Raw genomic sequence first — 18,093 nt, 5'->3', positions numbered from 1 at the left:
ATAGCACAACAAGATTTGAAATTCAGGCCCAAGCTTCACCATGATTGCGGCTCCAATGGGTTTTAATTTCATATTTTGAACATTCGTAGAAAAAACATTATAGTGAAAATTCCACGATGACCTGTTTGAGATGGAATTCTAGAGCTTGCAACAACCCTAACTTCCTCAGCTCATATCTCTGAAACTATAGTGAGAGAAGATCTAAAATTCAAACCCGAGGTTCAGAATGATTTCAGCTCACATGGATTTTTGTTTTAGCTTCTGAAACGTTGTAGAGAAAAAATTATAGCGAAAATTCCACGGTGACTTGTTTGGAGTAGCGAAAACCTAGAATCCAAAGCTCTGATACCAAATGTTAGGAAACCAACTCACAAAAAGATAGAAAAGATATATCAACGACTTAAAAATCAACCTCTTCGAGGGGGAAACGTCCTTTATGTTGCACAAATAAACAATTCTTGGATGACACAAATGACAATACATCCTTTCTATATATATAGGAGTCTAAGTGGTCCCAATATAATTAGAGCCTACATAACAATAATATTGTAGGGGCACAAAAATAAAAATAATGAGCTTCTATGAGGCACAATAATAACAAAATAGGGCCTACTTTGGCACAACAATATCATAAGGGGGTTGCACTAATAACAATAAGGGGCTACACTAGTAGTATAGGGACCTACCAAAGACACATCCATACACCATACATCGCTAGCCCCGATAGAGTCGCATTGGAGCCACTGCTCACTCTTAAAAGAAAAGACTACAGAATCTCAACTCCATGTGGGAGGAGCCAAGGTGAAAAGTATTTTTCATGTACAAATGAGGGGTATATATAGCCAAGGGTGAACTTGACCCTTGTGACTCTTCGACTTCCCTCATGACAGTTTGACTTACATGACTCTTCAACTAAAATGAATCTTCAACTTCGTATGTGGGTCTCTTGGACTTCCACGTTACATTACATTGATTATAGCAGTATGGCCCACAATAGTGATGTGGCCAACATGACTCAACATGACAGTGCTGGTATGTTCATGCTAATAGTGGTTTCGATGTCGAGTTGTAGTGTTGTTGAATGATGAGTGTGCTCTTGGTGTATCATAGCTTCACCTTTACATGACAAGGTGTGCAGAGTCTTCGATGGTATTAGTGTCCGCTTGATGTTGCATGTGGATGTATCCACTTCACTGGTATTTGGCATGCTTCATGCATTCATCCATTCGTGAACATGTTCCCTAGCATGCGCTCCTTGTTCATCCCATTCGTCGTCGCGCCATGTCTCATCCATGTGCCTGTTTCTGAAATCACTAATGACGAGACGACATCAAATCCAGAAATCCCCTAGTCTACCATGATGCATCATGTTTTTTTTTTTCGGGTGCAGGTAACCGTGAGAGAGGAAAAGGCTCTAAAATTGCGCAGAGCACATTTTAGGTCGGGATGCGAGGCTCTAAGGCACTGTTAGGAAAGAACTGTGCAGAGGTCACTAAGAGGCTGGGTTGAGCAGGTCGGGATAGTAGTGACATCTACGACATCTAGATCAGTTGGGAGGCAGAACTGCACATTTTTTCCTAGGAAGGCAGTGTGGGCAACAAGAAGCACTGGCAGTGAAAACTGTGTAGATTTTCAAAGGAGGTAGGGAGCGAGTTGTATGAACTTGCTGGCCAAGACTGCGTAGAGCTAGATGGTAGTCATCCAGGACATGTCTGCACAATTTCCAGGTTGAACAGGTGTCATGTAGCTAGTGGACTGTCCAAGAAAATTACGAATTTTCAGTAGGAGTGGCAGGGAGGCCGGCAAGGGGACTGACTGACAAAACTATGCAATTTCCAGAGCCAATGCACTAACAGGTAGCATATGCTTATCCCTCTTATCTGTGCAATTCCTTCAGTCAATGCAGGCAGGTAGGCTGGCAACTTCTGCACAATTTTTGGGAGGAGTGAAGTCCGGGGTCACTGCCCAGTCAAATTCTCCAGTTGACCAGCAACAGGCTTGATGGATAAGCTTGCAGGAAGTGAAGATTGAGATAGCTTCTTGGGTAACTTTTGCGTTGTTCTGTGTGACATTCAGCCATCTTGATTCGAGAATTACGCAGTGCAGATTGTTTGGGATCCAGCCTTAAGCTTTATGCAATTCTGGGCAATAATGCTTGGTCATTGAGGGTTGAGACTTTGCAGTTCAACTTAGTGGAGGTTCGGCTGATGGAGGGTGGTCTGGTTGACATATCTTTGGCAAAATGCTTAAGTGTGTGAGTGAGTGAACTCATGTATACATGACCTTGCGAACACACAATCAACATGACTCGATGACAAGACACCTCAAACCAACAATACAACATGCTCAATGTGACTTACTAAAGGGTGCGAGGGACAAGTGTGACACTTGAGATAAATCATTGAATGACCATGACGATACTTGTGCGACATTGCATACAAGTTCATGTGTGAGTGCAATAGATGTTTACATAGTGAACAAAGCTTGTACACACGAAGATAGACCTTGAACATAGCCAGAACAAGACCGCAAGCATGACATTGCAACCAATATGCTAAAAGATGGCTGGTGAACAGTCAAGCAAAAATGGTGTAAAGACTCGACACGAGCTCTTGGGATGAGCTTGAGTGTTTGTAATCATCAAAGAAAAACCAAGTAAGGCTCTGAAATTGGATGTAGGCCAAAATTTTGGAGGGTGTTGCAGCCGCTACAACAAATGGAAAGGTGGATCTTATAATATTTTAGTTGGAATCATGAAAACATAAGATTAGACACTTTGATGATCTTCAAATCCTTCAAGATTATAGGGAGGATAATGTTCTAGCACATTTTCTCTCAATGGAAGCTTTAATTTTGTATCTTGGCATTTGTACTTGTTCACAATTTTTCAATAGTGTTTTATCATAAGTGTTTTCATTTAATCTCTTTAATATTTCATTTGTAGTGACAATTTATTCCTTTTTCTTTATTTATAATTGAAGCATATTTTGGATCTTAAGTTAAAATGTAAAGGTAAGAAATCGAATGAAAAATTCCATAAAAAATCATAACAACTCATATTGGTAAAACATATATATAATAGCTATAATCTATGATACTTTTAAGTAATGATTTATATTATTAATAAATATATTTGAGAATCTCATATTTAAATTTTATTTATAAGCATATTAAAAAGTAATACTTACAATAAATTCTTTTCTAGGCTATTTTTCTCTATATAAATAGTGTTATGTATATCATATTAAAAAATTTAGTTACAAAATATATATAAAGCATGTAAAAAAATCCATGCAATTATATGTATTAAGGTTTTGTCAAAATTAGGAGTGGAAAGAGGGGGAAGGGTACTCCCCCAAGGAGGACAAAGTGTTCATGTACTTTGGGGTCTTGGTCATATGAAAAATAATCAAGCAAATTCTCTACCAGGGAATTTTGTTAGGCAAAGGAAAGTAGATAGATAAACTTAAGGTTATGGGATATTCTACTAATCCTGCATCATGCTCCATCCCCAAGGAGAAATCAATGAAAAACATCACGAAAAGAAGCAGGAGTATTGGTGAATATATCTCATCAAAGCATATTCCTTGTCCTAAGAGAATTCAACAAAAATAAAGACTAGGTGTAAATTGAAGATATCTCGTCAAATCATATTACATGTCCTAAGAGAATTCAACAAAAATATAGACAAGGTGGTGTAAATTGACGATAGGTGAATTAAAGATTAATGGTCAAACCACATAATTTCCTAATGGTGAATGTGTCTACTAGAAACAATTCCTATTAGAGTTAAGTATTGTAAATTTTGTGTTTTGTTGGGGAAATTTGTAAGGTATTCACCTAGAAACTCCCTTTTTTTGATGCTTAGATAAATTCTTCAAGAAAATCATGTATTCCTATTGGAAATGAGAAAAAAATTGGAAAATTTTCATGAATTATCTATGTAATGTTTGATGTATTTACTATGAACCACTAGCATAATTATATAATATAAATACTCTTTGAGGTTTAAAAAAATATTTTGTTAAAATTAAAAACAAAATACTTTTAGATATAAAGATATGGAATTTATATAAAAATATATAATATTATTAAGAATGAATATAAATAACTTTAGCTTCAAAAAGGAATAAATTTCTCAAAATGCAAAACTTTTTCAAATTTTACACTCAAAAAATATTTTTGCATTTAATTCCTCCCACACTCAGTAAATTTTTTAAAAAAAGTCTTCGAAAGAAGATAAAGTGTATATAATTTAAAAAAATACAACCATAAAAATAAATGAGGAAATACGTGGACATAATATTAACAAAAAAATAAGATGAAATATACAATACGATATTACTAAATAAAATATAATTTAAAAAGTCAATCAAATATAAAAATGAGAGTTGTCTCTAGTGAGATTTTTTGGACTTTCCAGAATTAGAAGAAAAATTTGAGGTGAAATCTTGATTTACCTTATTTAAACTGGTTTTTTCACTGCATATATGGATTCATCACCTAACTTCCAAAAAATAGCACTAAACACTACTGTATAAAAATGTATGATAATCTTAAATATTGATAATTTAAGAACATCCATCACTTTCATCAGCAGGGCCCTACCGAAACGCATATCAAATTCACTATTTCAAGGTCTTCATCGATGGAATCGACAGGCAAATAGCTTGAATTTGATCGCTGTACTTATTCAACTAACGAAATTACAACATGGCAAGGCGTTCTTAAAGCCTAATGAGGAATGCGAAAATAGAGTGGAGTGTGGCTTATAGGCTCGGGGCCGGCACTCCAAACAGAAAATGCACTTGATGAATTCATCCACTTCTCTACCAGTTCTGGGTAGTGACGATATAACACGTCTTTCAGACTCTCTGTCTTTTTGTTTACCCATTCCAGGCCTTTCTCTGTATATACTTCCTTGTTAAAATCACTGGTGAAAAATCGATCTGCTTCCAATCGACTGCAATAATAATATACAACATGCCCACAATAAGAAACTGTACATATTCGTATAGCCACCACTTTTATAATTCTGTGAAGGGATTGAATATAATAAAGGAGTTATTATGCTACCCACCGTGATGCCATGAGCACGAAGATAAAGAAAGCTGTTTCGCTGATTGCATAACCTTTAATCTTCTTTTCTGCCATCAGGCCTACCAACAGATCCAAGGCTTCAACGTTGGTACCATAAACCTCTTGCAGGGTTTGGATAGCTTCCTTATCGTCTGTAAGGTCCTCCCATTTAGCAATGGGAATCATAAGCATATTGCGACGGAATTGATTGTACCTTGATACACTTCTCTCCCTGTCACGATAAACTGAAAAAAAAGAAGCCATCAGATCATAACATCACATCCGAAATTCAACTTATTTTAATATGATTATGAGAGAGGGATATGAGTTAATGATATTTTACTCTCAAGTGCAGGCATGTCTACACGATCAGGTCTGTCCTGGCCACTGGGGTCCTGAGGAATGAGGTTTCTCATCCACACAGGGTAGTTCCAAAGATCGAGGGCACCACAGGCTTGATGGCCCATTGATACAATTTGAGCTTCATTACCAATCTCTGATAACGTTTTTTCTCCAGAAATTCCGAGGAGCTTCCTCATGTCTATCCTGTAACATGAAAATTAAATCCACGAAGTAAATGCTACGTGCTCTGGGTAATCCATGAAACTGTTAAAGAGAGTAAGCGTCTGTTCTCTTCTGTAAGTGATGATGGTGTATTTTTTCAGTCGAAAAAACATCATCTTTTCATTAGATGATGATGGTGTTTACAGTCCTTAAGATCAACAAACTAAATGGAACGAAATTACAATATAAGAATTCCCATAAATGCACTCTTTGAGTAGGGGAAGTGTTTTTATCTTCCTATAAATGCACTCTTTGAGCAGGGAAAGTGTTTTATAAACTCACTGTTTAAGCACCGGAGGTGTTTTGGAAGTGGTTGAAGTTCCATGAATGTCTCTGAGGAGGATGTTGTCTGGCAACATGCTATGCATTCGGTAGACACTAACGAATTCCTCCGTCAAAGAGTAAGGGACTCCATGATTCTGAGGCTTCGGCAAAGAAATAAAGCCACTTAGAATAGAACTTCCTGTGTGGCCAAAGGCATCTTTGAACTTCTTCCCCAACAGTCCATACCTGCGCATCAAACATGTTTCAACAGAACGGAGTAAAATAAAGTATCTTGTGAAGTGTCTATATAGATATATAAACTATTTTCTACTAAAAATATCTGATGTAAAGATTCTTGTCGAAACATTCAAATATTCTTAATATAACCGGGATTTGTCCTTTGTTTATGACAATTGAGTTTAAATAGCACCTTTAACAAATTATTTAAACTGTTTAAACTTTTAGGTTTTATTAATAAAAGAAACTGGAGACTCTATGAAAGAGCTTGATAGACACACTCAAAGACTCTATCAAAGAGCTTGTTTATTGCATTACAAAGTACATACATTTATATAAAATTCAGTTGGTAAATCTATAGAGCGATCATTAACTTTCTATCTAATTCCGCGGACTATCGAAAATATTAAACTTTCTGACATGGGAACAGTGGGGGGCGTGTTGGCGCTGTCGTGATTAATGTTCTAACACCTCCCCTTATGGTTTAAGTCTAAGCTTACAACCAAACATTTCATTTTTGTCTTTTTGCTAAAGGGTCCATGATTGTTCATTTGCTCGTGCAGTTTCATCTTCACCTTTCTGGATTTCCTTATGAACTTCCTTTGGTTTAAGTTTAGGCTTACAACAAAACATTTCATTTTTGTCTTTTTGCTAAAGGGTCCATGCTTGTTCATTTGCTCGTGCAGTTTCTGTTAGACTAAACAAAGCGCAGCTGAAATAAATATAAACATACAAAAAACCACACAAAACCATAACATAGAGATTTAACGTGGTTCACCCAACCAATCTGGGCTACGTCCACCAGAACAGAGGCATCGGCAATCTTATTATTCAAAGGAGATTACAACAAATCTAATAATTCACACATACTCTCATCTCTCCCCTATTTTCTCTATTTTCTCTACACACTCTTTCAATCCTTTACAGATTACATTTCTATATAGCTGACTGAATCATAAATTCCCTCACAACAAATATAAATATAGGATACATGAGATTTTTCCCAAATTTAATAAAACAGAAAATCTCAACAGTTTCATCTTCACCTTTCTGGATTTCCTTATGAACTTCCTCTGCTGCTTACATACTTAACATCAACAACTTTTTCTGGATTGAGATGCAAGGCAACATCCTGAATAGTGAAAACAAGATAATCCAATCCATGCTCTCCCCACCTTCCATTGGGAGCCACTAAAATGCACTCATCTTCGAACATGAGCGGCCTTCGAACAACATCCATGGTAGTATCCTCTACTATCGCAGCCATCTTAGAAGTGGATCCAATCACATTATTAGCAATTGGGTTTAGGGACAAGCGAGTTTTGCTTTCATGTGGAATGGACTCTAGCTCTGGATATTTATGGTTATCAATAAAATCATTATGTTGATCTAATATTTCTTGTGACTCAAAAATACTACTTGAATAAAAAATATTACAAAGCCCAAAAGTACTTCCAAATGGGCTCTCTAAAAATGCATCATCAAAAAAATTAGTATCTAACATTATCCCACTCATTGTACTCCAATCAAGATATGTAACTTTCCATGGGGCTCTCCTCCAATCACATAGGTGACCTTCTACAGGGCTCTTTGCACACAATGACTGTCACATCTTTACACAAACAATCTTTAACCTTTATCTTCTCCTCTCTGGGATTGAGCATGAAAAACTCGGCTTCAAATTAGACGTAGGCACACAGACTTTTCCACTCACTCTCAAATGGGAAACCAATGCTCACTCTAGGGCACTAGGTTCTTATTTTTTCATCTTAATATTACATTATTAGATGCATGATGGATAAGAATACCATTTATGAATCTATATTCTTTATTAAATTATTGAATTTTAAACATTTTATATATTAGGTCTTTGATGTATTTCCTATTATTTTATTATGTGTTCATTGACTTAATTTCGTATTGATATAATTTCATTTTATATTATTTTTATGCTTAATATCCAAGGACTCATGATAATATATCAAGTTAATTTACTTCTTTAATTTCTCATATTTTGATATGTTTCATTATATCAATCTTTATGTGATATGATACTTTGATCCGATTCATTTTATCATTATATCAATTTTATATTACATTATTAAAAAATTAGTAATTAAAAAAAAATCTAATGCTTTGATATTTTTATCATGAACTTAAGGGACTAAAAAAATAGGAAGACAAGAGGATGAAATTTGCAATTTTTAGGTACAAATATAAATGAGTACATTTTGTCTGGGAGATCACAACAAGATCTTAGAAAATAGGCTCTAAGATATAATCAAAACAATAAAACAAACTTTTTCCATTATTTTCAAGTTCCCCCCTAATATAGAAAGGATTCATTTCCACACCTAATATCTCCCTAAACAACTCAAATTTCATCTTCCCAAGGGGCTTTGTGATAATGTCAGCAATATTTTTACAAGTATTACAATATTCAATAAAAATTTCCTTACACTGTATCTTCTCTCTAATAAAGTGAAACTGGACATCAACATGCTTTGTCCTTGCATGAAAGCTTGAATTATTTTCCAACTTGATCGAGATCTCTTTGTCACATTTGATAATTGTAGCATTTTTTTGTTCTTCTCCAACATCTTGAAGAATTATCCTCAACCATGACAAAGATACAGTAGTTGCTTCTTGCTACTCCATGAAACAATCCCAGATCTAATACCGAATGCATAACCTGTAGTAGATATTTTATCATCCAGATTACCAACCTAATTTGAATTTGAGTAACATGTCAAATCAACATCAAATGAATCAGTATACTTAATATCAAAATCAATTGTTCCTTGATACAACCATATGGCTGCCACAATCAAAATACCTTATTGAGACTCTTAACCCTCATAATACTATTATTACTTTGGCTATACCCAGACTTAACCCACAATTCCATATTATTGCGCTTTTTCCATTATAAACTTGGACTACACAACTTTACCAAAATTACGCAGAAACCATAGAAAACCCCACTCCGAACGCTTTATTCGAATCTCAAATATTATACACTCGCATCTATAAACTTCATCGGGTCCGCCCTTATTACTTTTCCACAGCGCGACACTCTGATCTTCGAAACCTCCGATCTCCGATCGGCGCTATATCGGCCTATCGGTGATATTGCTTATCGGCCATCGGCACATCGCATTTCCTGAAACATGATCATCGATCAAATTAGGACTATCGATCCTCGCTTTGATTCGAGGGCTGTACTTCTTCCCGACCAACAGATTTGCTCGATAGTCCTCCACCGTAGATCTACACTTAACGGATCCGACGGTTTACAACAATTTCGGGTGGACAAGTAGCACGGAGAATACTAGCTCGATAAGGCGGTTTTCTCACTCCTTCCGAGTGCTACATGTCGCTCAGTTAGTGGAATCGGGTGCTCACCCTGAATTACCACTTACCACTTCTACCTCGCCTGAAATACCACCTTTGTGTATAAATCCGCCTTTCTTCATCAAAGTTCACCGATGCGATGGTTATGTTCTACTCCATAGCGATTCCATCCGGGCCATTGATCTTCTAGATCTAACGGTTACTGTGTATTATTCTATCAATTCTCCCTTTGGCTTGGTTTCATTTGTGTTTTAATGGATTCTGCGTTAAAACATGTTCCTCTGCCATACTCAGTTAAACACGCACACTCCATATACATCACAATCATACATTTACTCAATGGATCACCATCGATCCTACAGTGATCGATGGTCAATCAACATGCCTACAGATGCTACGCAAATAAATATAATAGAATTTGAAAATGCACAATAAACAGTTCCACACTCAGAATCAAATCTCTGTATATAAACATACAAACACGTAATTACATCTTGAGGTTCTCCATCTCTCTCTGGCATAATTCTTCGAGTTAGAGCCTCTGTTTCTAATATGCCCGTGGGCTTCCAATTCCATCATGAATCCTCTCGAATCCTCTCTCTCCTCCTCCACAAAAAAAGGGAAATACATATATGTCCTATCTAATGATCTCCTTCACAATTGTAGGGATAGACTACATATTTAGAAATCAAATCCCATCATAATCTGAACAATTCTAACTTCTTGTCTTGATCTCCATGCAAGGAAGATCAACTTGCCACCTATTCTCTCTTTTCCTTAGTATTTGGCAACAATATTACTACTGACATACTTTGCAATTTATAGAAATTAAATAACCAATTCTTCTTCCAAACTCTCGTTAGCCACAATATGTGACCACACCATCACATTGTTGGCTAGGCCTAGATGCTCCTGCATCAGACTCCTACGGTTAAAAATAATCATGATCTCCTGATCATGCGCTTCTAATCTGTGTCCTCCTGGATCCCATATTTTGTTCGATAGTTTGTCCTTGGTTACTGCTGTTGTTGCTTGTCATTCTCCAGGTCTCCATACTTTATGCTGTATTGCCCCATTAGCTATGCTCTCAGTGTTTGCTACTACCTTTTTCATATAACTTAATTATTTTTGCTCATCATCACAATTTATACCAGGCTTCCACACCTTAATTTGCAATTTACCATTACCTTCACCTGTACCATTTTTTCAAGCCAATCTTCCTTTCTCCTTTTGTCCTTTATTTATTCTATTGGAATGTTGTTGTATGAGTATCCACAACTCATCAATTTATTTTTCCACTTCACTTCTCAGATGATGAATACTATTCTTCTACAGCTAGATGTGTTCTTGCATAAGAATATCATAATTCATATGCCAATATTTTCCCATATACATTTCTCAAACGTACAAATTCCTTCTCCGTTGATCCCCCGTAATAATTCCAGTTCCTTCTTCTAGTTTCTCATTCATGGTTTCATCACTTTTTTACTTCAATTTCCAGTATACTTGCACTTCCAAAAATTTCTTGAAAACTAAGAATTCTTCCTGCTTGCTTAGGTACTTGGAATACATCTTCTTCCAGTAACTTAATTTCTACACCCTTAAGGATCATGGCATCATATTTGTCTACTTCTGAAATGTCATCTTCAGCCTCTTCTTCATCAATAACTCCCTGTTGCACAATAGTAATCCTGTTACTATCATCTCTTGAACTCATCTCTAGTTCAACAATTCCATACTGTAAATTCAACATCATTCCATCTTTCTGAGACATTCTGATCTCACCCTTCCTTACTTCAATCTGATCTTCAGAATGAACTCCTTGTTTCAAATTCACTTCACATTGTCTTGTTCCTGCATATAGATCTTCACCATAATCAATAAATTCATTAAACACGAATGCTTTATCCTGTTTCTTCATTATGCCAACATTTCTGACAACTTCTTTTCCATATTTTTCATCCATGACAACTTCATTCTCATTCAGTTTTGGTTGTGCAGTCTGATCACTTATTCTTTGGTTTTCTTGCCTCTTCTCCAAAGACTTGACTTATGCCACAAATCTGTCATCTCATTTGGAATTTCCCCCAAGAGCCGTGCAAGATCTTTATTAACTTCATTGTCTGCAACATCTATCTTTAGTCCTTCTCTACTTTGGATTTCTTCAAGATCAATAATCTTAAATAACTATTTAACATTTACAAAGTCTTCTATATCAACCTTCAATATCTTCTCACCTTTGGCTTTAGTCCTCAATAGTTGTCCAATATCTGCATAATTCAGTACAGCGATGTTTAACAGCTACTCTTTCCTCTGCATCACAAGATTATGTGAATTTCCTTCTTCTAACTTCTAAAAAATCATATCTTTGCTTTTCCTTTCCCTTATGACAACATTAAACAGTTGCCTTACTTCAGTGTATCCTGCATTTACACACAAAATATTAGTTTCAAAACTATGAGACACCAAGGTATCCTTAAATAATTTCATCATCAGTTCTTCCGGTTGAATCCCACTTCCTGAATACACCATAAGATTCTCCATTTGGTTTGTATCAGCTTCATCAATTTTCCTGAGAAAACTCTTTGTTCTATGTTCATATGAATGGATCTCTTCCTTTCCAAACAATTTTTTGATCTCAATAATTCCTTTGCCATTGTCCTTTTGACTTATCCTTTGGATGTCATCTGACTGGACGTCTTCCTTCACTTGATTGTAACTTTTCTCCTTATTCTTCATAAGACTGTGGTTAGTCATCCTTCCACCTGTTGATATGACAGTTTCCAATAACTGCTTGTTTTTCCCTAAGCTTACATGACCTGCAAGCACACAACAATCATCGGTTTTAAAAATACAATACCTTTCATCCTCTTTTGATGCTTCAAGCACCAATCTTCCATCATAGATCTTCTAGATTTCAGTAGATCCTTCTTGCTGTGACTCCATTACTTTGAGTCTCTTCTTCTCTAACAAATCAATATGAATTTTTTCAAGTTCCCTGAACTCGTTTATCAGCTTGCCATTCCACCTCTGTTGCAATAGCTTCCACTTGACCCATTTCTTTGTTCTCCATCTGCATCTTCGGTCTTCATCTGTCTTCCTTTGTAGGCCCTCTGTTATTATATTCACTTCTGCTCTCATTACTGCCAGACTAATCTCATGTTCTTCATTCTGCTGCAGTTGCTATACTCCTACAATCTAATGCCTTCCTCAAATTCACTCTCATGTAGCTGATCATCTCTTTTAAATTGTTGGTTTCTTCCATCTTCATCCTACTAGATTAATACTTCTATTTCCTTCGTGTCCCTAAGGACATAACTTCCTTGCTGCCCCTGATCCTTCATCTCATCTTCAGTTAATCTCTGTTCAATTTCCTTTATTTTAGCATCATACTTATTAATGTTGTCCTTTGTACCTACAGTCACATCATTAACTGAAGAGTATAAACATTTACTTAACTCTATAAATGTTAAGGACATTTTATCCTTATCATGCATAGTAACCATATTCTTTTCTTTATCAGGTTCTGAAAGCTTCGTTTCTCCTTCAGTTCCTTGAGCACTACTATGGCATTTTCATTAGACTTTTGGTCCATATCAACTTCATCTGACTGTCTTACATCAAATAGAAATTTATCTATGAACTCTTTCTACTACAATAAATCAACACCTTCTTCCTCTAAAAGGAATTCTCCATCATACTTCACCTCAAGAGTTTCATTCCTGTTTGTGACAGTTTCACTAGATTGTTCATCATCCTTTGCATATCCTGCAAACATACACAAACTATGAGAATTAAAATCACAAGGCTTCATTGCCTCATCTACTTCCCTTGTAATCATATCTTCTAATTGTTATAAACTATGCCAATAGTCCATGAGATCTTCAGCTGATCTCCCATTACCTTCTTCACCCAACATTTCACCCTGTTCTAGTTTACAAATGGAAACTTCCATTTCTGCCTCTCCTTCTTTGAGGTTTTCCATCAACCAATTTACCTGTTCTTGTTGCAGCCTTCTCTACAACTTAGGCCACTTCACTAGCTTACTCTTCAAGACCCAACCTTGTCTTTGGTTCTCCTCTAGCAAAATTACTAATGCATTAAGTTCTTCCCTTATCTCAGCCATTTCCTTGTCAAGCTCTGCTTAACTCATCCATTTCCTATGGGTTGTTTGAGCACCCTTCTCCTTCATCTTGTCGCCTTCTTCTGAACCTTCCATATGACTTTCCATAGCCATCTTCTCTTCTGTGTGAGTTCCTACACTTGCAACCAATCAAATTCCTTCTAGGTTGATCTTCTCACCAAGCTTCTCCTCTGCCTGGTCTCCCGTCCTCTTTCCGTTGAACTTGCACTAAGCACTCTTGCTCTCTCTCTCTGGTTGCTACACTCACTACTCTTAAGTACTCCTTTGTTCCTATCTATTCCAAGCCTCAGCTAGAATGAGGTTCTGCTACAATCTCTAATAACTCCTCAAAAGTTCTTCCTATAATCTTACTACTATAGTCTGGTGCCAAAATTTGTCATTCATTCAATTGCTGCTACTGTCATACCTTTGTAATCATAACTTCGTAAGCAAGACAACCTTGCTCTGATATCAAATGATGTAACCATATGGTTGCCACAATCAAAATAACTTATTGGGACTCTCAACCCTCATAATACTTTTATTACTTTGGCTATACCCAGACTTAACACACAATTCCATATTATCACGCTTTTTCTATTATAAACTTGGACTACACAATTTTACCAAAATTACATGGAAACCATAGAAAACCCCACTCCAAACACTTTATCTGGATCTCAAATATTATACACTCGCATCCATAAACTTCATTAGGGTTACCCTTATTACTTTTCCACAGCGTGACACTCGATCTCCGAAACCTCCGATATCCGATTAACGCTATATTGGCCTATCGGCGATATCGATTATCGGCCATCGGCACATCGCATTCCCTGAAATTCGATCACCGATCAAATCAGGACTGTCGAACCTGGCTCCGATCTGACGGCTGTACTTATTCTTGATCAACATACTTGTTCGATAGTCATCCACCGTGGATCTGCACTTAACGGATCCGATGGTCTACAACGATTTCGGGTGGACAAGTAGCACAGAGAATACTCATCCAATAAGGCATTTTTCTCACTCCTTCTGAGTGCTATGTGTCGCTTGGTTAGTGGAATCAGCTGCTCACCCTGAATTACCACTTACCACTTCTACCTTGCCCGAAATACCACCTTTGTGTATAAACCCGCCTTTCTTCATCAAAGTTCGCTGATGCGATGGTTATGTTTTGCTCCACATCTATTCCATCCAGGCCATTGATCTTCCAGATCTAACGGTTACTGTGTATTACTCTTTCAGTTCTCCCTTTGGCTTGGTTTCATTTGCCTTTTAATGGATTCTACGTTAAAACATGTTCCCCTGCCATACTTAGTTAAACACACACACTCCATATACATAAAAATCATAAATTTACTCAATGGATCGCCATCAATCCTACAGTGATCGATGGTCGATCAACATTCCTACAAATGGAATTTTAGTCATCTACGAAAATAAATATAACAAAATTCGAAAATGCACAATACACAGTTCCACACTCAGAATCAACTCTCTGTATATAAACATAAAAACAAGTAATTACATCTTGAGGCTCTCTGTCCCTCTCTAACCTAATTCTTCTAGTTAGAGCCTCTATTTCTAATCTGCTGGTGGGTTTACAATTCCATCGTGAATCCCATCGAATCTTCTCTCTCCTCCTCCACATAAAAGAAATGGAAATACATATATGTCCTATCTAACAATCTCATTCAAAATTGAAGGGATAGAATACATATTTAGAAATCAAATCCTATCCTAATCTGAATAATTCTAACTTCTTGGCTTGATCTCCATGCAAGGAAGATCAACTTGCCACCTATTCTCTCTTTTCCTTAGTATTTGGAAACAATATAACTACTTACATACTTTGCAATTAATATAAATTAAATAACCAATTCTTCTTCCAAACTCTCGTTAGCCACAACATGCGACCACAGCATCACATTGTTGGCTAGGCCTAGATGCTCCTGCATCATTCCCTTAAGATACCTGAGTACTCCTTTTGTTGCTCTCCAATGGTTTTCTAGAGGTCTAGCCATAAACTGACTTAACGCACTCATAGAGTATGCTACGACAGGTCTAGTTGTAGTAAGATAATTCAAGTTTCCCACTAATTGTCTATACATTGTACCATCAACCTCCTTTGATCCACCATCAAACTGAAGTTTCACATTATGTTGCATTGGAACAAAAGCGACTTTGCACTGATCAATTTTAAACCTTTTAAGCACTTCTCTGACATACTTACCCTGAGAAACAAAAGTCTGACCAACATCTCTCCACACTTCAAGACCTATATAGTAATGTAACTCACCGAGATCTTTCATTTCAATTACTTGTGGCATCTGCTCCTTAATTTTGTCAATTTGTTTGACTGAATTTACTGTAATAATTAAGTTATCAACATACAAATAATTTGGTACTACATGCCCTGTTTCATCAAATTTGGTATACAAATTTGGATCGCTTTGACTTCTCATAAAACCCTGTTGAAGAAAGAAGGAATCTATCTTCTCTTACCACAACCTAGGTGATCCAGGAGGATCCTAGAAGGCAATTTTTCAAAGTACTTGAAATGTAGTGAAACTAGTTTCAAATCAAAGAGGTCTTTGTTCTGAATCCAACGACGTAGATGACACCTCAATCTGACATCACATGAAGAAGTTATGGCCCACTGACGTTTTTCAAAAACAACTAAAGTTTTTGTAGGCAAGATTCACAGGGACACTTGGCATGCTGACGTCAGTAGTACAAATTCTCATATCAGCCATACGGATGATGATGTTAGCAAGTGACGTGGTCGTACAGATGGATGAGAGCCAACTAGAATGTGACATGTAGCAGCTGATATCAACAACCCAACCATGTAGGAATTTACAGGGTAAGTTCCTTAGATAGAACACAAAAGGACACCACTCACAAATAGATCACAGATTAATACACCAATATTCTTAATGTGGTTAAAACCATCAAAGAGGGAAACAGTCCACGACCTGAGCCAACGCGGCTACTTTAGGAAATTTATTAATAAAAGAAAGAAAATTTACACAACCTTCTCTCATGAATGGTCACACTACAAATGACCCTCCATGCTTTCTAAATAGAGATCATGGACCAATTGGGTGTTAAGCCACGAATCAAGTGTCGGTAATAATGACGAGAGAATGAACCGTCAGATCACTTGATGTTTAGAACATATCGTGACCATCGGATTGTAAGTTACAAATGTACATGGTAAAGAAACACACTTTACCTAAATCTACACTAGACCAAGTTATACTTAACTATTTCCTATGTGTCAGAATATCCTAACATCCCCCCTTAAGAACAACTTGGGATAGGATTGAAGGATGTACAAAGATGACACAATAGGATAAGGAAGGAGGAATTAGAACTTATCCCCCCCTTAGTGACAATTTCTTGAACTCCAACCATAAATTGAGATTTAGTAAACTTCGCCTATGTGAGATCCTTTGTAAAGATGTCTGCAACTTAATCATCATTTGAAAAATATTGTACTCCAAGAACATGGTCATGAATGAGCTTTTTGATGAAGTGCATGTGTACTTCAATGTGTTTGCTACGCTGACGTTGGACTAGATCTTTTCATAATTGAATGGCACTTTGATTATCACACCAAATGTAGTCAAATGTTTCTACTGAAAGCCAAACTCTGACAAGATTTGACGAAGCCACAAGGCTTCCTTATTAGCTTCTACGGCACCACGATACTCTGCTTCTGCTGAAGAAAGAGAAATGGCACTTTGTTTCTTGCAAGCCCATGTAATAGGTCCATAACCAAGAGTGAACACATAACCTGGAGTAGACTTCTGATCATCAGGGTCACTAGCCCAATCAGAATTAGTGAAACCAACCAATAGAGGAGATTCTTCTGCACTGTAATGAATCCCAAACTGAACTGTACCTAGAACATAATGAAGTATTCTTTTAGCTGCTTTTTCCAATGACTTTCATGTGGGTTTTTCATAAACCGAGCAATAAGGCCAACAACAAAGGAAAGGTCAGGATGGGTATGGGTCAGATGCAAAAGTTTTCCTACAAGCTAACAGTATAAGGTAGCATCAAATTCAAAGGAAGTAGAAGTGACTAAAAGTTTGGATTGAGACTAAAAGGGAGAAGGGTCTGGCTTACAGCTTCCATGTGAAAGTGGCATAGAAGATCACAGGTATACTTGGATTGGGAAAGGGAATACCTTCCTTGGTTTACAAGACATGAAGACCAAGAAAATAATGCAAGTGTCCTAAGTCTGTCATTTGAAACATCTTTTTAAGGATAGACTTCACATGGTTTATAAGGTTGGGATCACTACCAATAAGGATAACATCATCAACATAAAGAACAAGAATGATAAGAGACTTACCCACTTTCTTGGTGTAGACAGTATTGTTAGAATGACACCTAGAAAAGCCGATATCTAAAAGAAAGCTATCCATTTTGGCATACCAAGCCCGAGGGGCTTACTT

At 36.7% G+C, this 18,093-nt stretch overlaps 1 protein-coding gene across 1 annotated transcript in view; it reads right to left on the bottom strand.

The window, feature by feature from the left end:
- Nucleotides 1–4,451: 4,451 nt before the first annotated feature.
- Nucleotides 4,452–18,093, bottom strand: part of LOC149244714 (alpha-dioxygenase PIOX-like) — a 96,612-nt gene continuing 82,970 nt past the window's right edge. Inside the window, exons 7-10 of the mRNA XM_089368053.1 lie at nt 5,926–6,153; nt 5,423–5,625; nt 5,081–5,324; nt 4,452–4,963 (exon numbers count right to left, since the gene is read on the bottom strand). Of these exons, the coding sequence (XP_089224179.1) occupies nt 4,735–4,963; nt 5,081–5,324; nt 5,423–5,625; nt 5,926–6,153 (904 nt within the window). The 3' untranslated portion in view covers nt 4,452–4,734. The remainder of the gene's footprint in view (nt 4,964–5,080; nt 5,325–5,422; nt 5,626–5,925; nt 6,154–18,093) is intronic.

This window comes from Pinus tabuliformis, chromosome 8 (genome assembly GCF_031772625.1).
Source record: "Pinus tabuliformis cultivar Carrire ecotype Pingquan chromosome 8, CPIR1, whole genome shotgun sequence".
NCBI lineage: Eukaryota > Viridiplantae > Streptophyta > Pinopsida > Pinales > Pinaceae > Pinus > Pinus tabuliformis.
The sequence above is the reverse complement of the archived record's forward strand: the minus strand, read 5'-3'. Positions and strand labels throughout refer to the sequence as shown.